This window comes from Aedes aegypti, chromosome 2, assembly GCF_002204515.2.
Source record: "Aedes aegypti strain LVP_AGWG chromosome 2, AaegL5.0 Primary Assembly, whole genome shotgun sequence".
In the NCBI taxonomy this organism is placed as follows: Eukaryota; Metazoa; Arthropoda; class Insecta; order Diptera; family Culicidae; genus Aedes; species Aedes aegypti.
In genome coordinates this window covers 337,074,404-337,097,934 of record NC_035108.1, presented here as the reverse complement: position 1 = coordinate 337,097,934, position 23,531 = coordinate 337,074,404, and the positions used below count along the sequence as shown (strand labels likewise).

The window sequence follows — 23,531 nt, the reverse complement described above, 5'->3', positions numbered from 1 at the left end:
TACTAAGCGCATTGTAGTCTCTGAAACAGCTCAACTGTTTGACCCATTAGGACTGCTCGGTTCGATTGTCATCAGCGCTAAAATTTTCGTTCAACGGCTTTGGGCAAAAAATATATCATGGGACGAAGAGCTTTCGACCGAAGAGAGTGCCTGGTGGATGAATTTTCGAAGTGAGATGAAAGTATTGCAGCAACTAGCCGTTCCTCGTAGAGTTCTCTCAAACTCAGATAGAAATTATCAGCTCCATTGCTTTTGTGACGCCTCTGAGAGAGGATACGGCTGTTGTGTTTATGTGGTTAGCCAAAATACAGAAGGTCAAACAATAAGCCAGCTTTTGATTACAAAGTCTCGCGTCGCCCCATTACGCGGGTTGTCGATCCCACGACTCGAGTTATGCGCAGCGGTACTAGGCAGTCAATTAGTGGACAAATTACGTAACGGGACAGATTTTACCGGATCCGTCACATTCTGGACAGATTCTACCGTGGTATTATACTGGCTTCGAGCTCCACCAGCTGATTGGAAAGTATTTGTATCCAATCGAATTGCCGAAGTACAAAGGCTCTCAAAGGGATTCCAATGGAGACATGTTCCCACAGAACACAACCCAGCTGACAAAATTTCTCGTGGGATTCGTCCTAATCAAATAATGGACGACGAACTTTGGTGGCATGGGCCGCAATATCTCTCACAGCCGGTATCTTATTGGCCTGAAACATTACCGAACTCTACACCATTGCCAATGACTGAGATGGAGCTTGAAAGACGACAAATCGTTGCTCTAAACTGTGTGGAAATCGACGATTCTATATTTTCCAAGTTTTCTGAATTGGGGAAGCTTTTGAAGGTCGTCGCTTGGTGTTTGCGATTTTCCACCAATATTCGAAAAAGAGCGGACGAGCGTATCATTGGTAAGCTAACACCAATTGATATAGAGAAGGCTTTAAAATCGGTTATCCACCTGGCACAAGCAGCTGTTTTCTCAAAGGAAATCCATCAATTAACCCTCAGCAAAATGAACGCAAATCAGAATATCGCCATCGATTCAAAGTCGCCTCTTAAAAACCTCAATGTTTTCCTCGACGATAATGGATTAATTCGTCTGAACAGCCGGTTAAGCAACTTGGAAGGCCCATATGACACGAAATTTCCTCTTGTTATTCCAGCGAAGCATCGTTTGAGTTGGTTGATTGCTCGGTCTTTGCATCTACGTACTGCACACGCTGGTCCATCTCTATTGCTCTCGACGATGCGACAACGTTATTGGCCAATACAAGGAAGGCAACTGGTTCGTCGAATTGTTCGCAACTGTGTGACCTGTTTTCGCTGTTCGCCTGCAAGCACAAACCAACAAATGGCACCACTGCCATCAGTACGAATAACACCTGCTCGTGTGTTCTCCAAATCGGGGTTGGATTACTGTGGACCATTCAACGTCCGTCCGCTGTATGGGAGGGGGGCTAGCGTCAAAATGTACATTGCCGTATTCGTGTGCCTGTCGGTGAAGGCCGTTCACGTCGAAATCGTCTCCGACTTGTCGTCCGGTGCGTGTATCAACGCCATAAAACGGTTCGTTGCTCGACGCGGTCGGTTAATCGAACTCCGGTGCGATAACGCTACAGCTTTCGTCGGAGCTGATCGTGAGATGCGTGAACTTCGTCGTCGGTATATGCAGCAGTTTCAGACAGATGAATGGGATAGCTACTGTCTCGACCAAGGGATCTCGTTCAAGTTCATCCCTGCCCGATCTCCGCACTTCGGGGGGTTGTGGGAGGCCGGAGTGAAATCGTTTAAACGCCACTTTCGACGAATCTTCGGTAACTCATCGTATACGATTGACGAACTAACAACAGCAGCTACACACATTGAAAGCATCCTGAACTCTCGGCCTCTCACGCCTCTCACGGATCATCCTGGCGACCTCTCCGTTCTGACACCTGGGCATTTTATTATCGGGGAGCCAATGTTTTCGTTACCTGAGCCCGATGTAACAAACGTTACTGTATCCAGATTGTCTCGTTTTCAGGAAATGCGTCGTGCGGTCCAAAATTTTTGGAAATGTTGGTCACGAGATTATTTAACTCTTCTGCATCAACGCTCGAAGTGGAGGAAGGCGACCAAGAACATCGACCCTGGAACCATCGTCTTGGTCAAACAAGACAACTATCCACCATTCACATGGCCCCTGGGACGAATCATGGAGACCTTTGTCGGACCGGATGGATTAGTGCGTGTAGTCCTCGTACGTACTGGTCGTGGTCTCTACAAGCGAGCAATTACTGAGGTCAGTCCATTACCAATCGAGGAGGAAGATGTCGGCGGTGACATGCAAGCCGCTGATCGAGATCACCAAGGAAGGTTGAACCATGCCGGTTCAACGGGGCCCGGGATGTTATGAGTACTTAAAGAATTACAAATATCAAATGACCAGTTTCAACTATCATTTTAAATTGCATTGAATATAATTTCGAACATTCACTCAAATAAATTTCCGTAACGCTAGATGTGAGTTCCAGAGAGTTGCGTTTCATGATTTCCTCTCAATTTCCAAGACTACCACATCCATACTCAGTACATGAATTGAGCAAATTGTAAAACACTACTTCAGTATGAATATAGCAGTTAAACCGATCACACGCATCGAATGTCTTCTCTATCCGAAGTGGTTTACCAGTCCGCCGCGAATCAATCCAGTCGACCAAGTCCGCAAGTCATCGGTCGTGACATCGTTTAAAGTTCTGGTGCGTCGTCGTAAGTATAGTTCGCGAGTTTTGCGTGAACAGGCCTGTTTATATGACATTAAACTTACTCGAAAAGAATCCGCAGCAATCGTTCCACTGTGGCCAAATCCCAAATGTTCTCTGGTCGGAACGGCACAGCCTTTCCAGAACCTCCGGCAGCTGCAGTTGGCGCTATTGTCTCGTTATTTCCCTTTCTGCCTGCTTTTTTAGGCTCCATTTTCTGCCAATGCAAGAAAGTTTATAACAATGATCATTAGTTAGTTAGTATAGACACGTGAATCGAACGAACCTTCATTTTGTCAAAACAGATCTGATGGTGTTTGAACAGTTTTAATAGATCCTTGAGTAAACTGTTATCTGGCTTCGCACTCCAAATGCAGTAAGCCATACCGGCTTCGATGATGTTCAAATAGTGACATCCAATAACACAGGTTTTTGCGTCCAGCGTTCCAATCTGAAAAAAATAGTGAAGAATAATTCTATTTTAAATCTTCTATCAACTACAGTACTCACTATCCCAAGGCTGTCCAACGTAACCTTCTCAATTTGTTCAACAACGGTCTTCAAATGTTTCGTAACTCCTTCCGTGTCATGCTCGATATCCAGTTGATTGCAAAGCACCACGCAGTGCACCATAAAAGCCGTCAACTTTCCAATGTTATCGTATACCTCCAGCTGTTGATGTTGAGGATCATCAGCTTCTCCATCCTCCGCAGAATCGCTCTTATATCGTACGCACTTCTCGAAATCGATCTCCAGCGTACCTTCCAGCGACTCGCTGAAATAGCTGCTGAAGTGCCAATCGATGAACTGCATTACATGCGGCAGCAGTTTACCGTTGAACTCCACTGCCCGTCCAAGACTTTCGTACAAAAGTTCCCGAATCTCAACCGTTTGAGTGAAACACCGTCTCAAGATCCCCAAAATCTCCAGTGTCAACATGTCAAAGTGCAGATCGGGATTGTCCGCCCGGCCCAGCGTGGATTGCGACAGCAGTGACATCCCGGAAATGGACAGCTGCGTTAGATTCCCTGCTGAACCTCCCAGAACGGCCCGTCGTGAGTTGTTGTTCTTGAGCTGCTTCAGCAGAGCGCAAAACCCGAAAACACCCATCATCCTCGTGTGCACCTCGCTGTGATACATGGCCTTCCGAAGCACCTCGATGAACGCATCCCGTATGGTGTGCGAAATCCGGATCAGTGGGAAGAGGAATGTCATTATGCGCATCGCGTGAAGTCCGTCGATCTGGAAAGGATATCATCACTTCTAAGTCGTAAGGGTAACAAGATATTCCATGATTCGCTTAAAATCCCATAAGCTACGGGTCCCAATCTACGCAGTTTCATGCTACATGGAAACCGCGTATATAAAGTACATGCTACACCGGCCAATAGTTGTATGTACTTTGGTCACTTACCAGAAGCAAATATTCCAAAATGTAGTTGATCGAACTGGTACACTCCGAGAGCGTCAGCGCACTGGTCAGACTCAGCGTGTTCAAACACTCGGAAAACTGCATCGAGTCCAGCTCGGCAAACAAGTACTGCTTCAGCTTCGCAACGATCCCGTTCCCGAAGATAAATCGCTTCTTAACGAAATTCTGCAGAAACGATATGGCGATCGTATGAAGCTTAGGTTGCTTCTTCGCAATCAGCATCGCGAAAGCAAAATGAATCACGCCTGGAGTGACCACTTCCATGCCCTCCTGGCTGTGTTCAGTCATGATGGCAAGGATGCGTTCCACGTCCGGAACGGCCTTGGTTTCGATTCTTCCCCGGCACCAGGCCGAGTGCCGGCAAAGATCCTTCTCGTTTTCGTTCTCGATCACCAATTTGACCAGAAAGGCCATCACCTGCGAAGATACCACCTTCATGGTATCCGGCATGCGATTGATCTTGCTCATGGCAATTAAGGAACTGATGACAAACGGCGTCAGCAAGAACTCCGGAATACTCTGGAATGGTTTGAACATTGCCACCACCTGGACCTCATCCAGACGGAACTCGGTCACATTGGACAGATGGTAGAGGACCGTCTCCTCCGCTTCACGTATCTCCTTGTCCGAGACGGGCTCTGAAATCGACATCAATATTAAATAGCATTATATGTAAGGTACCGTGGGGCAAGTGGGTAATGAAATTCGCATAGTTGAGATTCTTAAAATTCTAGAGACTTTAAATTGAAACAAATGAGGTCGTGTATATTTTTTAGCTTGACTCCCACCTAATATAAGCCGCATGCTGAAATTGATTTTTATGAAAAATTAAAGAAAAAAATACAGAAAAAGTTTTTGAAAAATGTCTCCTTACTTTTCACTTGCCCCAAAAGTGGGGCAAGTGAAAAGTTTACCGTTTTGAATAATCAATTTAAAAATAAACAGTTATATCCACGATTTCTATAAGCTTTAACATTTGTTAAGGCTTCCCAATGAACAATAACATAAGTAATATGTAAACAAAGAAAATGTTATTCTTTTCACTTGAATTTTCTTCTGTTCAGTTATGTTAGTTGAAATGATTCGACAACATTATAACTGCAACATTTCCAATGTTAGTTCTTACATTATATGACAGCAATTGCATTTCTGCTCTGTATAATTCCCACCGCTCGTTATTTGTTTTTGAGAAAGTCGGATATGACGTCGGATAACTCTTCGGGAGAAATCAAACGGAATCCTTCAATAACGTATTTAGAATCTTTTTTATGTGGATAGACCTATATCCCATTTTTATGTTTTGAACTAGCTTTACATATACATTCCACGAAATTTTCGTGTGTTCTCTAATATTGCAACTTTTCAGTCAATGTCTTCCTTTTAATTGGCTGCCCGAAGTAGACATATTAATATTGTAATGTTTGGCAACATCTTTTAGAGAAATTCCATGATTTCTAATAGCTTTTAACACTTGAGTATAGTGTTTCTTGAATTATCAGCACGTTATGTTTTTCTATGATAATTGCGAACCATGTTTACTTATGGCGACTTAAAGAGAAAACACAAATTCAATCTCTAATGGCTGAAAAATCTCAGAAATATCTTACCTATCGTAATATTCTCAATGGCCTCAAAGGTTTACGCATGAGTTCAAAACGTTATTTCACATATTCAGTGAAATATATCAATTGTTTTCACTTACCCCATTTACCCACTTGCCCCGCGGTACCTTAATTAAAAATAATTATATTGAGTATATTAATAGTGTTTGGTCGCTTACTCCCACAAGGGGTGTGCGATGTTCGTGGAATATGTCATTAGCGGCTGGCGTCCATCAACATATTTTCATAAGATGGACGTAAGAACAGCGTTTCTTCACGGAGATCTTAAGGAAGACATCTTCATGCAATAAACTGACGTATAAACTGAAAAACGACAGGTTTCCAAACTATAGAAATCGCTTTAACATTCCTAATGCTTTAAGAAAAAGTTACCCAAAAGTGACTCATTACTTTGAAACGCTCTCAAAAATCCATTTTTGAACCGATTTTCGTTCTTTCAGCTTTATATGAAAGATATGGAACTCTACAATGGACCCCGTCAATTGTTTGTGAGTATGGCCTGGAACCTGTTTCAGAAAAAACTGGCGTATATCATATTCAGCAATTCGTACACATGTATACAACGACGCTTCAACTTTCATGGTTTTTCTTTCCGATTTACAAGAGCATCAAGAGGACCAACATTTAGATTTGGCCGGTTATTCGAAATATTCCGGAACCGGTTCCGCTAGGGTGTGATGTAGACATGTTCACACCATCATATAGTTCCATCATGCGACGGCTCAAAATATATGATTTTTCATCCAGATCTAAATGGACACCATGCCATATATCTGTCGTTTTGTTCTTACTGGAATAGAGCCTGTCTCTCACCTTAGTGTTTTTATGAGCACTTCCACAGTTATTAACAGAGAGGTTTGCCGTTTGACTATTTTTGCTTATGTAGATCGTTTGGCAAGCACGATGATGCCAATCCGAAAAGATCCTCTACCAGTGGGATTCGAACCCATGCCCCTTGATCTTGCTGAAAAGCTGCGCGTTTACCACTAAGGCTATATGGGCCTCTCAAACATAAAGTTATAGTACTCAAATTCCGGTTCCGTTATTACCAAATTAGAAAATAAAAATGTAATATAAGGAATCGGAATCGTTCGACAAGTCATATTGCATGTTTTGGAAAAGTGAAACGACATTTATTGCTAGCAAATGATAACTTTTTGACACTAATCACATTTTTGATACCTGCTCAAAAGGAACACCAGACGTTCTTTTAGGAAAACCTCCAGAGATTCCTTCAAGAATTTCTCTCTAAATATTTTCAGAGACTTTTCCATAGAATTCTCCAGGACGACGATTCTTTCAGGGATAATCTCTACCGTAATCCTTACAGCAATTTCTTTACTAGGGTTTTGCCAGAGATTCCTCCAGGAAGAACTATTGTTCTCCATGATACATTTTAAACCAGGTCTGATAGGGCTTCATGAATATCTTAGCAATTCCTCCAGGGATTCGATAAGGAATTCGTTCTAGGATTCCTGTAAACAATACTTACAGATATTTCTTTAGAGATTTCGCAAGGAATTTCTGCAGATTTATTACATAGTGATTGATCCAGTAAAATTTTTGCTGGGATTCTTCCACGAATTTCTCCCAAGAATCCCCCAAGATCTGTTTCAGGAATTCTTTTAAGAAAGCTTCGGAATTTCTCCAGAGAATTTTCAAACGATTTCTTCTGATATTCCCTGAGAGATTCCTCCAGAAAATCAAGGATTCTTCCAGAGAATCTTCAAAGCGACCTTTTTTTTAATTTTATGAAGGGATTATTAGAGTATGTTAGTGCTCAATTAGTGGTTTTCATATCTTCGAGGTTTCATCCAGGAGTTAAACTAGAACATTTTTTTTTTCAAGGTTTACTCAAGATATTTATCTAGTGATTTCATCACAATTTCCTCCGAGAATTCCTCCAAGCGTGTGCTGGGCGTAAGTCGCATGATCGATTTCTTTTCGTCGATCCTGTCTTTTGTGAATAAAAGTGACAAGTAGCAATTTTGTCAGCATTCTTCACCTTAGGACGCAAGATTGCATCACTGCCAAGCGGTCTGAAGTGAAAAAGTGCCAACAACGTTGCATCTTGTCACTTTTATTCACAGGAGAGAGGATCGATGAAGAGACATCGATCATGCGACTTACGCCCTTAAAGAAAAAGCTTGAAATCTAACGTCAAAAATATAAGAAGTGTTGTAATAAATCTGTTTCAAATAAAAAGACAAGTTAAGTGTTCTTGATAACAAAATTATATCAACTTCTGTCATTTTAACAGCTCTTGTTACAATATGTAATTATCTTGTTATGTGATTCTGGTCGGGACTTTCAGTTTTGTTGGAGGAGTATCAGGAAAAGTCCCAGATGTAATCTTAGTCTTTGGACAAATTCCTGGAGAAATCATAGTGAATACTTTACTGGAGGAATCTATGGAGGGATCACTAAAGACATTGCGGTAGAAACTCTTGGCAAAATCCTTGTACAAATATCCCTGCAAAAATTCCTGGAATAATCTTTGGAGGAATCCCAGGAGGAACTCCTGTCAAAATTCCTGAACGAATTGGTCTGGTAGCAAACAACATTTCTTCCTGGTGGAATCTCAGGGAAACCGCTGGAGAAATCGCTGTAAGCATTACAGTAGAGATTACCGTTTTGATTCATATTACGGACACTTAAGGCCTCAGTGAAGTATAACCCAGCAGAGAGCATACAGAATAAATCATTCTGTATGATTCTTTAGCGTTATCAAGCGTTGGAAGCCCTTAACTTTTGAATGGTGGGTAAAGAATTCGCTTCCGCAACTTGAATAATTTTTAATAAATCAAAATGTGTGGCCTTTTCATGATTCTTATTCCGGACGCTTCCTTACTTTTGCCTCATATTCCGGACACTTTGATTCGAATTCCGGACAGCTCATGATAATCATTAATGGAACAGTCAAATCATTAATTGAAATCGTCAAACCACTAAAGAGACATCTAAGGTAGTTGGGCATTATAAATTTTCAAAGATATTTATGGAATATGCTTAATCAAACAAGCCTTGAAATCGAGAACTTTTAAACGGCAAAAATTGAAACATTTCGTGTGAAATGTTTCCCATACAAAGTAGAGTGTCCGGAATTTGAAGCTGTCCGTAATATGAATCAAAACGGTATCTTGGATCTTGTGGCTCCTGCACATAAGGCTACAGCACATGCACGGTAACTCTATCTTTAACTGTATACCTCCCTCACTCTACACTGAGAACAGCGTTGCGGTTGAAAATACTATATCAGAGGGTTAAATTAAATACACAACGCCACTTGATTTGTGCAGACTAAATTCGCATTTATTTAGAATATTTTGTGCATTCAATTTTACCATGGCACCATTTGTATAGAAAAAATTACTATATTATGGTTAAAAACTTGCAGCAGACCAGAATCGAACCGAGGATCTTGCGATTGTCAAGCGCGAACGCTAGCCGCTCGGCTATCGACGCGGTTGGATTGAGAGGGAACAAAACGCAAATAAAAAGCGTTCATGATAGCTCAATCGTGGTTGGAATAGTAAATTTAAAAACACGTTCATGGTTCTCATTACTGCAACGCTTGTTTCAGTGTATGGTCCCTTCAATATTGAATTATGCAGAGTTGACTGTATAATCTTTTTTTCGAATTTGGTTGTTACGGAAATGATATTCGAATATGATAATTTAATGTTAGGCAGGCCCATTGGTAAACGCGCAGCTTTTCAGCTAGACCAAACTGAAAGGGCATGGGTTCGAATCCCACCGGTAGAGGATCTTTCCGGGTTGGAAATTTTCTCGACTTCCCAGGCATAAAGTGTTAAAGAGAAATACGTGGTAACACTAACAAACTGGTGGTTTATTGGAAATTGAATTCTGGTACTAGCGACAGGGTGATATTTATACTACTATGGTTGCTTTGCAGTTGTTATATATAATGATCATAGCAACAGGGAAACTAACTGTATATAATACGGAATTCAAATACTGCTGAGTTGCTTTGATTTCAACAAGTATCTTCGTGCTAATGATATACATTGGCAAAAATGGTCAAATATATCGTGTATTTTGAGCCGTCGCATGATGGATCTCTATGATGGCCTGAAAATGTTCACATCACATCTTAGCGGGACCGCTTCCGGAATACTCCGACCAAATCCAGTTAAATCTAAATGTGGGTCCTCTTGGTGTTCTTGCAAATCGAAATGGAAAACCATGAAATTTGAACCGTCGTTATATAGATGTGTACGAACTGCTGTGATATACGCCAGTTCCTTCTGGAACAGGTTCCAGGTTCCCTTCTGCCCAGAAAGGCCTAAAAAGGGTTTAAGGACAAAAGTTCGAAGGACAAAAGGTCGAAAGGACAAAAGGTCGAAAGACAAAAAGTCGAAAACTATTTGCATGGTGGGAAATTTTTCCTTCTTTCAAAAAATATTTTCGACCTTTTGTCCCTTCTTTTTTATTCTTCGACCTTTCGTCTTTTCGACCTTTTGTCTTTCGACCTTTTGTCCTTTCAACCTTTTGTCATAGATTCCTTAAAAAGACCTAATTTCCATTATAAAGTTGCATATCTTTCAAATAAACCTAAGCGAACAAAAATCGGTGGATTTTTGAGGGCGTTTCAAAGTCATGGATCATTTTTGACCCTTTATGCATAATGTGTCACATTTTTGTAGCGCCGCTCCTAGATGTCGCTGAAAGCACCTTTTAGCACGAAAATGTTCTTTTTCAGAAGTTAGGAAAAGTCAGAAAATTTCATATTTCTATTTCTTATCTTTACAAAGTTACAGATCATTTACCGAAGGTTAGGGATACCTTTAGGAATTTCATCAGAAAATTTTCCTGAAGTTCCATCAAGAAATGGTTCAAATACTCCTTCAGGAATTTCTCCAGAATATGTCTAAGAAAGGAATATTGAATTAAAGCATTTTGATTTTCTCCAATAGTTTTAAAGAAATATTCATATATTTCTGCAAGAATTTGTCTAGACATTTGTAAATTATTCCTGCAATTTTTTATGAATTCTTTGTTAAAGGACAATCCAGTAATGAACCGTGGAATGCTCTAGAAATTATTTTATAAACATGTGCAGATATTTTCCAAAACCCTGAAAAACAATCCTCTCGGGATATGTCCTGCATTTGTATTATGAATTTCAGCGGGAGTTCCTTCAAGGATTTATCCAAGAACCATTCTACGTACCACTTGTTTTTTTTTTTCAAAGATGGTGATGGAGTAGACAGCATGATGTTGATGTGATATAGAATGATCCGAATTGTATCGTAGTCGGCCTGTACAAATCAGCAAATTTTAAGCGAGCAACTCTGCAAATGATCATAGAAACAAATTTGCTGAACAAACTTTTTCGCGGTTTTGCTTAAGAGCCGAGATAGTTGAGTGTTCTTAATTAAAAATATTGTTTTTCGCTCTTAAGTGCTTTATTTTTTTAGTTTTGTTGGCCAACTATGTTATACAAAGCTTTTATACTTATCATTTGGTACAACTTTGCTAAACATACCATAGTTATATTTCTTATGGTTTTCATGTTATTTGAGTTTTTCATCTTAAAATTTAATATTTTGTATGCCTTGTATCTCAATTTTGAGCACCTGAACAAATTAAATCTTCCCACCTAATGATTTTGCAGTCTTTCGAATACCTCTGAGCAAAATTAGGAGAAGATGATATTTTTCTATCTCGTTTAAATTCGATTTTAATAATAGACGATAAGAGATAAATCCATATTTATTGAATATTCACACATGCTCAACTCCCAAAAGTCATGGCTTCCTGAGCACATCAAATCAAAGGTAAAACGTGTATTTATATATAAAGAAAAACTACATCGTTTTGCAGTTGTTTTCGATTTACTTGGAAGCTTCTGAATGAAATTCATCATATTTTCCTTTACCGGTATTTCTTATGTTCGTTTACAATCCAATTGAATTCGGTGGCATGATTTAACCGGAATCTTCTGATGGATTCATACCGTGCATTGTGCTTCTTCTACCGAATGTTGTTCTTAGGAAGATTCTTGTGGAATACTTTTAGGTTTGGCGTCAATAGATACATCTGATGCAAAATTATGGCATATAGGGTCGGTGTACCCTTAGTAGACAGTCCTCTATAGTTACACTAGTGGCTTATTGTAGCCGTTTTGCTATAAATCGTCGCAAAATATTTTTTGACATGAAGGTCAGAAGCTATTTATCTAAGCACCATTGCCACTATGGGCCAGGGACGCAATCTGGCGGGACAAAATTAATAACTCGGTAACAAAGCGTTTCCGGTATTTGGTATCTTCGGCAAAGTTTTTTGTAATAACGTGGACCATCTACTGACGGATAGTTCGTAAATCGTCCGCATAGGTGGCGCCACAATCTAACTTTTTACTGTGATGTTCTAGAGACTTGGCATGTTCGGCAAAGTTGTTCATTTTGATAAAATAAACAACTCTCTCGAAGACGTCAAAATTCCACAGCCTACTGTTTTCGAAAATTAGTGAAAAAACGATTTTTTTCACCGAATTTGACATTTTTCCTAAGAATCATGTCATATAATATTTTTTGCTGATAAATATATAGCAAACGCAAGCTCTGGTGGAACATTTTTAATAATACGACGCACTAAAGTTAAGAAACTATGAAAAAACTTCAAAAATAGAGCAATTTTTTAACATTAATATCTCCAAAGGCGCAAAAAATCGCAAGCTCAAATTTTCAGGCAACATAGAGCAATACTTGATGAAACGGATGTCAAAATTCCAGAGAGGTATATTTTCAGGGTGTCGACTCAATTTCGAAAATGAAATTCCCTGACTTTCCCTGACCTTCCAGCCGTTTTCCAGAAAAAATCCAGACCATGTTGATTTGTTTGTTAGGTTGAGTTTATGTTTTAGGTCGTATGAGTAAACTGAGCAATAGTTGTAACGATAATTATCTTCAAGTTGACATGATGATTGGGTATGTACTTTGCAAACTTGATAATTCGTATTAATAAAGCGGTAAACGGGGCCCAGATAGCCTTAGCTGATTCAGCAAGACCAAGCTGAGGGTCGTGGGTTCGAATCCCACTGGTCGAGGATGTTTTTCGGGATGGAAATTTTCTCGACTACCCAGGGCATAGAGTATCTTCGTACCTGCCACACGATATACGCATGCAAAAATGGTCATTGGCACAGTAAGCTCTCAGTTAATAACTGTGGAATTGCTCATAAGAACTCTAAGCTGAGCAGCAGGCTCTGCCCCAGTGGGGACGTAATGCCAGAAAGACGAAGAAGAAGAAAGCGGTAAAAGCAGAGTAGCAGCTAAATCGGCGTCCATGTATTACGCAACGCTAAAATTGGAAATTTTTGACCCCCTCCCCCCCTCAATAACGCTTTTTGTATGAAAAATTTTAAATTTTTGTATGAGCCGTAACGCTTGAGCCTACTCCCCCCCTCCCCCTAGAGCGTTACGTAATTTGTGGATGCCGCCTAAAGTAAATTCTGAGTCATCTACTGATCATATTGAAATCTTCAAGCGCAAAAGTTACTTTTAAAATTGTAGAAAACGATGTATTCGGATATTGAACTACCTCAGATATAATTTCACAAGTTTCAGTCATAAAGGACAATTGACTTGTTTAGGGGTATCCTGTTTTATACATATTCTAATTCTACTTTAAAAACTGAGCCAGAATCCAAAGTTTCATAATTTTCCTTACCCTGGAACTATGTTAAAAACACGTATGAATTTAGTATGGAAATCGCGTTTGAATCACCCCTCGGCAAATTTTACTTCGGGACGAACTGTCATTATGTAAATTGAAATGTCATTGAGTCGATGGATTGAAATCTGTTTTAATCATTTACTATATCGAAATTAGGATATTAACGCGCAATAAAATCGTGTTACACTTAGAAAAACTTGCTCTTTCGATAAAGCTACAAAAAACTGTGAATTTTTCATCACTAAACAACCCAATTGTGGACACCGTCCGCAATCTGATTATACCATTTTTCATACATAAGACGTCACTCTATGCTTTTTTATTAAAAGGACTTTCTTCCTGAAGTTTGGTTACTTCTTTTTCAGGTAAAATTACAGCCATTGCCAAAGAACTCTCTTTGAGAAATTCATCAAGGAATTCAAAAATAATTCTAGAAAATTACATTTTAAATTCTTAAATGTATCTTTCCAAGTATTCCTCCAATACTTCTTTCTCCGGGAACTCCTCTAATATTTCTCCCAGAACCTCCTCAAATGTTTTATCCAATGACTTTAATATCACAAAGAATTATGTTTTAAGAACTCTTACATTGTTCCTCCATAAACTAGTCCAAAGATTTTGGACAAGTTTAAGAATTTTATAATTACACCTCCAGTAGGCGTGTTCCGGCGCATATTTTCTTTGAAGAAAAGAACATTTTCTTGCTGGTGAATAATGGAAGAAAGTTTCTTCTCTCTGAAGAAATTGTTCACCAAAATTCACCTACGGGAATCTCTAAAAAATATTGAAGAATTTATTTCAGTCATGATTTTTTTCCTAGAAATTAATTTAGAATCCATAGGAATATTACAGAAATACTTCAAAAAAATGTTTAGAGATCACATAGACACTTTTTCCAAAATGTATTCATTTTTTCTTAAAATTCTACACCATGATTCTTTACAGGTAATTTATGTTGGTTAATTTTTAGAACTCCGATATGATTTTTTTAATTCAAGCAACCGTTCTCTCCAGAAATTTATCTAAATATTATTAACGGAATGAATTCTGGAATTGAATAACGCGCTAATTATAAGTTTTCAGATGTTCGTTTCAATGTGTCGTGCCTCCAACAATAATAGCATTGTTTTCAAGAAATATATAAAAACTGTTGTTTCAACAATACACTATTCCATTTCATATATTCTGTGATAATTTTTTAGGATTGAATCAATTTTTTCGTTAGGACTCTATGCAAATCTTGCTTGACATTCTGTGAGTACAAAATTAACCAATACCAAAGAATCTTGCTCAGAGTTCTGTCTGGAACCCGTCTAGTATTCTGCTATGATATGGGTTTTTTGGGGTTTTTTATTACTTTTTTGTGGAAATTGTGTGCCGAGTTGTTTGAGAATCCTTCCAGAAATTCTGTGGAATCCTACTATTTTACTTATCAGATGTTATCTACATATTCATTTTGAGATTGTGTTATAGATGTTGTGCAGTGCATAAGCTTATTTATCATTGCTATGGAAAACTGTTTTCGAAATTATGGAATGAACTTTTAATGATAAGTATCTCAGAAATATCCTATTTACGCATCATTGAACACCTTATGAAATGCTTTGAAAATGTTTTGTTCAAAACGTTACAGAAATAGTTTAAATCTATCATGTCATAAACATTAAGCTTATAAAATATATTGTGATAATGACGTAACTTTGTCCGTGACGCAGTTCTGTATCGCTATTTGTTTATATCTAGATTCGGTGGCTGCAGAAACGCCTTTACTAAATGTGACTCCAAAAAAAATCCCAGGTGCCTCAAGCATTTTGGCGCCCCCTGAAACCCGGCGCCCTTGGCGGGTGCCAACCTGGCCAACCGCACGCTACGGCACTGCTTAGACATAAAAACTTAGAACAAACTTACCGATGCTATCGAAATCCGTGCTGTCCCCTCCGTCGTTGGACAGCATCTTCTTGTAGTAGTGCTTGTGGAAGTACTTCTGCAGGGCGTAGATCGGCAGCACCAGCAAGCTGCTATTCTTCAGACACAAATGAAACAGCTGAAACGACAGCGCCGGAATCTCCAACGGCTCAAATCCTCGGATCGCATCGCAAATCTTCCCCACCGCCAGCGTTGTTTCGTCCTTGCTCAGCTGAACCTCCCGGAGCATCCCGGTAAACGACGTCAGAATCGCATTCTGGATCTTCATCTTGAACAGATCGTCCAGGACCTTCTTCCGGTATTCACCCCCGGTCATAATGAACCCATTGGCGCTAAATTTCCCAACCTGCTCGTTCAGCAACTTCAGCACATCCGGGAACAAATCTTTCCATCCCATACATTTGGGGTCTCCAGCGCGAATCGAGTCCACGCAGTACTCCATAATCTCCACCAGCTGTTCCGAGCTGAACTTGGGCAAATCCAGCACCAGACGGGATACGATGTCGAACACCACCTTGGTGCTAAGCTCGGTTTTGTTCAGCTGGTTCAACACGGCCAGCGTCACTTGGAACCGTTTCTCCTTGGACTTGCTCGAGTGGGCCAATCCCAACAAGATGAAGTGCCACAGCGTGAAGCCATCGGTGGACGTGATGTTCGACGTTACCAAATCCGTCAGCTGAAAGGTGGATTATTTTATTATCTATGATTTCATTTCGAAAATGAGTTGAGTTGAGATCATGTTTACCTCCTTATTCGGGATTCGTTCCAAGATCTCCTTTAGCTCATCATTCTTTTTCTGCTGACCGAGTTTGATTATAGCGGCCGCCACATTCGGGGCCATGTTCTCGTTAACAAACTTTTATGTTCAACTAATTTCTCAGGTGAAATTATTTGAAACCAACTTATTACACATAGAAGAAAGTAGCGCTAAATTGAAAAGCTGTTTATTTCAAACAAATTTCACGAAACAACACGACCGGCGCGCGCGAAATCAACGACTGTTTTGTGATTTTCATGATTTTGTTTTGATCGTCTCTTCGCAACCGATTCGCTCGTCACGCAGTTTCTTTATGTCGCAAGCATAGTGTTGCATGTTGCATTGCAACAACACTGAACCAATCAAAGAGGTTAAAATTTTATAAAGACTGTTTGCTACTGAAAAGAAATTTATTGGCCTGTATGGTGAATTCGCCTTCTACAAATTTGAATTTTGTGAATAGTTAAATTCAAGGGTGGGACAAGGTGACAAGATGCGGTTTTTTTTAGATTTTTTTCACTTCAGACCGCGATGCAATCTTGCGTCCTGAGGTGAAAATAGGGCTCATTCACTAATTTCATAACGCTAAAGGGGGTGGGGTGTCCTAAAAATGTTACAGCCCACATAAAATTTGAAAAATATTCAAACAGAATGTGTTACGAGGAGGTGAGAGGGTGTCGAAAAAGGTCGTTTTTGGCGTTATGAAATTTGTGAATAAACCCAAATGCTGACAAACCCACATCTTGTAACCTTTAGTCCCAGAAGAAAGGATCGATGAAAAGAAATCGATCATGCGACTTCCCGGATAAAAACGTACCATTCAGATAATGGAATAAACCGAGAGGGTGCGGACTGCAGTATTTCAATTGTTCAAATTGAACACAATCTTTTCCACGAGTGCTAACCGTTGTTTGTTTGCTTGTCTCACAGGAAACCACATCCAAAGTGCACTCTTAAGGCAGGTTTGCTGTTTAAGCTAAGTTTGCTGATTCGCTCAAGAAAAGTAAAGAAATTCCTTGACTGAAAGGGTCAAGAAATTTCCTACAGAGAGCCCCCTTTGAAGTGACATTTCTTCTCAACTGCGTACTGCAATCAGAAAAATGTGATTTTCTTGACCATTTCTTGGAAGAAATTTTCCACGCATCGAGATAGGCGATTCCTTTTCTTGTCAGTAGCAAACCGGCCTCTAAGGCTGTTACAATTTCATCGCTTTATATTTTTTGAATTGGGTCCTAAAATTTTTAATGAAATCTTGATTTTATTTAATAACACGAAAAAGCATGTTACTGTAACTACTTTGGCAATTTTTCCCGCTCAAATAATGGCTATATCATGTTTAAACTTTAATTTAAAAATTTGGTCCATAAATGAACCTTGACACTTTTGATCATGTTTGACGTTCGCTTAGTCGACAAAAACACCACAGGGGTTTTAGATCGACCACTGGGGTTGTTCCTATCTGACATTTCGTAAGGGACACGGAAAACAAAATACACCCAAAATTTGAGTTTAAGCCAAAGGATGTGACAAAATCTAAAAAAATGTTTTTTGGGCTTAAACCAACGGAAAACATTAGAAAATTGAGTAAACATGTGTTTTTGGCCTAAACTTAAGCGTTTGGTACTAAAATTGAGACAGGGCTTTAGGACCCTATTGTGTACATTTTGTCAGTATAGGCCCAAACGCAATGATAGCGGAACGGCAACGGAAAGTGGTACCGGTTTACCAGCATGAATCACACCATCTCGACTGAGCTGTCAACAAATGAAAGTGAACCAACACTGAGTCGACAAGCATGTTATATTTCATACTGGCCAACCAGTTCCGCTTTCCGTTGCCGTTCCGCTATCATTGCGTTCGGGGCTTATCGCCCAGATTGCACCTCTGAATTATTCTAAATCTCGCGTAACAATTCAAAAGGGCCAATCCTCAGATCGTTGACTCTGAGAAAATTCGATTTGAATATCATTCACCACATTTTCAATTCCTATTTTTCAGATTTCAAATCAATCAATGTGATTTCTTGCTAGTTGAGTGACGATTTACTGTTACTACACACTAATAATTGATTTTATTCTGAAAACTGACAAAAATGTGGAAAAAATGATGAGTTTAAATGCTTGGCCCATTCTCGATTTTCATCAAGGCATGGGCCTTTTTTATTGGCCAAAATAGAATTTTATTAGCGTGCTTGGCCCAAGGCTAGGCCTTTTCGGTTTTCAATGAATGAGCAAGAGAGAGTCATTGGCCTCTCACCATGCTAAGGCCAATGACAGTTTGCGAAATTTTCCGATTGTAGGCCTTCTTGATGGAGCGAGAACCAATCATTGGCCTTTTCAAGCGGGGGCCAATGAATGATTTGGAAAAAAGCGGTTATTGGCCGTTTTGAAAACCGAGTTTATAACGGTAAGTTTTATGATTATGTTGACAATGTTTGCATAGTTTGTGGGTGTTGGGAGATGCTATCGAATGGTATCAAAACCCGATTTGTTTACAATTTGATTATTGGCCCTTTAGAATTGTTACGCGAGAAATACAAAAAAATGTTCTTTGATATCAAGATTTTTTTTGTGTCGATAATTCTGTAACTCGATAATTCTATAAGTCGATGGTGCCTTGAACATCGAGTTATGGAGAGTTGGCTGTAATTCCAAGTGAAGTTCCAACTAAACACGACAAATTTTGAAGCTATATGAATTCCGCAGTTCAATTTTTGACAAAGAATCTTCTTCTTCTTGGCAGTACGTCCTCACTGGGACAGAGCATGCTTCTCAGTTTAGTGTTCTTATGAGCACTTCCACAGTTATTAACTAAGAGCTTTCTTTTCTAAAGTTGCCATTTTCGCATTCGTACAGTGGCTCAATCTCATTTTCGTACGGGGCACTGTTTTCATATCAAGTTGGTAAAAATCTATTAAATGGTGCATGGACTTCGATATACTTTATCAATAATGAAGGTTATAGGTGCCATCTATTGTTTGGCAATGACAAACTATATTCATTTGCATAAATCTTTGGAATAATGGAAAAGTATTGAGATTGTGTCTATAATTGACCCAATTCCATATTCGTACACCTAACAAAACAGAAATATACAGCATTCAAAACTAATTTTTAATGGACTAGATGATTACTTAAGCTCTTCGTTGTGTTGTTCAGATGCAGTAGAATACATTTGGAAAATTTAAAAGCGGACATATTTTAAACTTAAGTAAATTTAAGAAAAATACCAGTTTTCCCATGTTTTTGCTAAAATATTCGGTAAGTCGAACAATAAATTGCATTTTTTTCAACATCACTTCCTTAATAATGATAACTGCGAATATTGAACATGTTTCAAAAAAGTATAATCAGTTTTAGAGTAGCTAGGAGTGGATATCGACAACTTATACTTTTGAATCTTAGGTAGTATACCATTTATAACAAATCCAAAACCAAAAATTTTAGTCAATTTCTTTATGTTTGGCTCCTAAATGTATATACATAATCCATAGTTAATGTTCCTATCAAAACATTGCGTAATTATCATTTTTAATTTACATTTTACTACCAAACATGATTATAGAGATTTAAAGAATAAATATTATTGCCATAACCGCAACACAAACGTTTTTTAAAATGATGAAAACAACAGGAAATACTCTATTACATAGTATCTCAATGCTCTCTGATCATTCAAGTTATTTTGTATTTTTCTTATAAAATCAATAAATTGCAAAATAGGGTGCTATTTTGAATATAATTTGAATATTATTTCAAAGATAATTGAATATTACGATGACATCAATTATGTGGAGGTATGTACAGCGTAGTTTAGGGTACTTTATTGTAAAACGAAGTTCGTAGTTCAAATTATTTTTACAGGCAAATTCAAAATTAACATTTACCTGTTGTTTAGAATGAAAATTTGGTTTACATTGATTAAAAATATCATTTTAGAAGAGTTTTGAACTTATGGCACAACAATTTTCTGCACTGCAAAAACTGTTTATGATTTCTGTAAACTATATATATTTCAACTAAATTTCTATCAGAGCTTACGAGTATAATCTATAGATTGGATCCAATGACAAAAATAAACGTTATTGTTCGAATTGTAGGATTTAATAGCAAAAATCATTAGAAAACTGGCATTTTTCATAACTTTACCTAAATTTCATATATGTCCACTAATAAATTGTCCAAATGTATTTCACTACATCTGAACATCATAATAAAGCATTTCAGTAATCAAATAGAGCTTCTAAATTTAGTTTTGAACGTTGTGCGTATGAATTTTGGTAGGTGTACGAATATGGAATTGGGTGAATTTTAGACATCAATTCAATACTTTTCTATTAATCCAAAGATGAATGTAAATGGAAACATTTTGTGATTGGCAAACAATAGATAACACCTGTTACCTTCAATGTGGATAAAGTATTTGTAGCTCAATACTTCATTTAATAGTTTTTTACAAACTTGATGTGGAAACAGTATCCTGTACGAATATGAAATTGGACCACTGTATATCGTGTGGAAGGTACGATTATACACTATGCTTATGGAAGTCAAGGAAATTTCCATTACGAAAAGATCCTAGACCGACCGGGAATCCAACCCAGACACCTTTTGCTGGAGAACCGGTTCCACTTTCCGTTGCCGTTCCGCTATCATTGCGTTTGGGCCTGTAGCCGCGGACTCTAACCACTCGGCTAAGGAAGGCCCCTTACAAAGAATCAGCATGTGCGAAAAAACTGGGACACCCCTAACAGCAATCCAACTCGAAGACTGTCGTACACTTTATACTCACACTAACACGAGAAGCCGAAATAGTTTACCTGTATATACATGGTTATTGATCTTGATTGTTTTCATTCAAAACGGAGCTGTTTGTGTTTGTGCAGAAGTCTGCTGCTGAAGTTTCTCATTCACGACGCAGGTCGGAGTCTGGCAGACTTGTTCGGTAGCCTTCACGGTGCGGACGCGTGTGCATTTACTCCGTCGTCATTTTGTTGGCCAGTCCCAGTCAGTCAGTAGTTCTGCCTCCAGCCAAAAAGTTTAGTCACCATTGGTAGTGCTCTCGTTCGGTTAGTTTGTGTTCGTTTAGTGTTCGTGTGGAGCTGCTCTTGAGGAGTGCATTTCTAGGGCACCTCGGCTCGGCCATCACTTGCTCGCTTGCTTCGATCACTGGCATTGCCTTCGCGATTGTGTTGCTAAAGCTGAAGCAGCTGCAGCCTACTTCTCCATCGCCGCATACGAATCCGATGTTGTAAAAGTACGACGCGAAAACGCAGTGAAGAAAGAAGAGTGTGGCTGACTTGGATTGGAAGAGAGCTCTCATTTCGAAGGACTTTTCCTTCTACCCGCGTCGGTGTCGAAGTCGTCGCAGTTGGCGGTGGCGGGGCCCGTAAAATAGTGTCGCGCGCATTCGGCGTCGTTGACCTAGAAAAATTAGGACACGCTCTTGGTCGCGTCGGGTCGAATAGCTTTGGGGCAGAAGCAGAAGCACAGCAGCAAGAAGGTGCGTGACCAAGAAGGTTTTTTTTTTTGTCTTGTGCTCACTCGGGAAGAAGTTCTGCATCTTTTTGCCCGCGGCTCCTCCGTTTTCGATGTGTCTTCGCAAATTGGGCTCAAGTGATGGTGACCGAATTTCGTGATCGTTTCCACAGCAACGACGACGAAACGAAGACTGCCCCGCGAGCAGTGTGGAACAGAGCATAAAAAGTAGGCCCTGACTGCTTCTGCTACATATTTAGGTGGACCGAAAAAACGTACAACAGAATCGGGTTCCTTAGTGGCTGTTTAGTGCCCCATTGCATTGTTTGGTCTAGTAGGCCTTCGCTGGGGGCGAGAGTGTGTTTCTCGTTGCTAGTGGCAGCAGCAGCAGCAACCGTCAGCCAGCATCAGTCATCACGGCCAACTGTGCCACCACGCGACCCAATCAACGAAAAAGAGGACAAGGTAAGAGTGCTCTCGAAATCAGCTCAGCAGCAGCACTGACGGCTGGTGCATAGGGTGTCCCAGAAAACATTAATGTTGAAAGATATGCTTATAAATAGCATTTTTGTAGAACATGTGAACTTTATAAAAAATACTTGTCATATTCTCAGTCCTGTAGGTGAATTCCGACGAACAATTTCTTCGAAGAGAAGAAATTTTCTTCCATCTCTCACCAGCAAGAAATTTTTCTTCTCTTCGAAGAAAATACGCGCCGGAATTCGCCTACTGGTTGCTTTTTTAGAGACTGTCTCTTTTTCAAATGCAAGTCTTTAAAAAGTCTCTCTTTTTAACGAAAGTACTCTAAAGTCCCTATTTAACCAAAAAAATACTCGTTAGGTCTTATAACGTGACTTTTCAATAGGACCTTTAGAAATTTCGTCTTATATTCCTCGAGAAAAAGCTTCTGGAGTTCTAGTGATTTATCTAGAGATCATCTGCAATACTTTCAAGGATTCCATCAGGGATTTCTCCAGAAGTTTTCTAGAAATTCTTTCACAAATTCTCCCACAACTTTACACTTCAGCTACTCCAACGCTACTTCCTCCAGTAATTTCCTCAGGGATCCAGAATTTCTCCCAAGAAAATCCACTAAAGTTCTTTCCAGAAACCCTGCAGGATTCCTCCGCCAGATCAAGTTGATTTCTCCAAGAATTCATCCACGGTTACTCCCATAAATTGCTCCAAATATTCCTTCCTCCAGGAATTACTCAATAAATTCGACCAAAGATTAAGCTTCTCTTGATTTTGTAGGAATTTCTCCAACATTACAAGAATTACTCCTGTCGTCTTTTCAAAGTTTTCTTTAAAAATTCCAATGGAATCTTCAACAGTTTGTTGACGGTTTCACAGCAATTAACACTACAGTTATATACAGTTAATTCCTTTACAATTTTGTTTAGAAATTTCATTCGATGTGTTTCGAGGAATTCCTCTCGAAAATCCCGCAACAAAGATTCGATTGTCTTTTTTCAATTATTTCAGAAAATCATCTAGGATATGTTTTCAAACTTCCTAAAGAGGCCAGGAGATCTTTCAGAGATCCTAGTTCATCGAGGGTAACTTTAGAGCCTACATAAGTTTCATCAGAGGCTACTTCAGGATTTTTATTAGAAATATCTCACGGATTTTTGTTTTATAAAATAATTTCCTTTAATTTCTGAACAATTTCTTTGACATTTCCCTAGAGACATTATTGGAAGGACTCCTGGATGAATACCTAGGAAAAATGTTTGAAGATATATTTCAAATAATTAGTGGAGGACTTCCTGAAGAAATCCTCCGAGGAATCTCTGTAGTAATAGCTAATGGTATCCTTACAGAAATTCCTCAAAGAAATCCGGAAAGACAATTTTGTGGGAAATCCTAAGA

At 39.1% G+C, this 23,531-nt stretch overlaps 2 protein-coding genes across 6 annotated transcripts in view; one reads left to right on the top strand and one right to left on the bottom strand.

The window, feature by feature from the left end:
* The window catches only part of LOC5566660 (Fanconi anemia group I protein), a 32,337-nt gene extending 15,896 nt beyond the window's left edge, over nucleotides 1-16,441 (bottom strand). Inside the window, exons 1-6 of the mRNA XM_021846041.1 lie at nucleotides 16,171-16,441; nucleotides 15,408-16,101; nucleotides 4,159-4,814; nucleotides 3,255-3,986; nucleotides 3,031-3,195; nucleotides 2,810-2,961 (exon numbers count right to left, since the gene is read on the bottom strand). Of these exons, the coding sequence (XP_021701733.1) occupies nucleotides 2,810-2,961; nucleotides 3,031-3,195; nucleotides 3,255-3,986; nucleotides 4,159-4,814; nucleotides 15,408-16,101; nucleotides 16,171-16,266 (2,495 nt within the window). The 5' untranslated portion in view covers nucleotides 16,267-16,441. The remainder of the gene's footprint in view (nucleotides 1-2,809; nucleotides 2,962-3,030; nucleotides 3,196-3,254; nucleotides 3,987-4,158; nucleotides 4,815-15,407; nucleotides 16,102-16,170) is intronic.
* LOC5566911 (zinc finger protein Xfin) overlaps nucleotides 1-23,531 on the top strand; it is a 68,283-nt gene that overhangs the window by 5,185 nt on the left and 39,567 nt on the right. For 2 of the 5 annotated variants that reach the window (XM_021846049.1, XM_021846043.1), the window contains exon 1: nucleotides 21,080-22,124. The exons of 1 other annotated variant lie outside the window; for it this stretch is intronic. The gene's annotated coding sequence lies outside the window, so the exon portion shown is untranslated. Of the gene's footprint in view, nucleotides 1-21,079; nucleotides 22,125-23,531 lie in introns of those variants that run through there. 2 more of the 5 variants (XM_021846045.1, XM_021846044.1) reach the window with 2 other exon arrangements.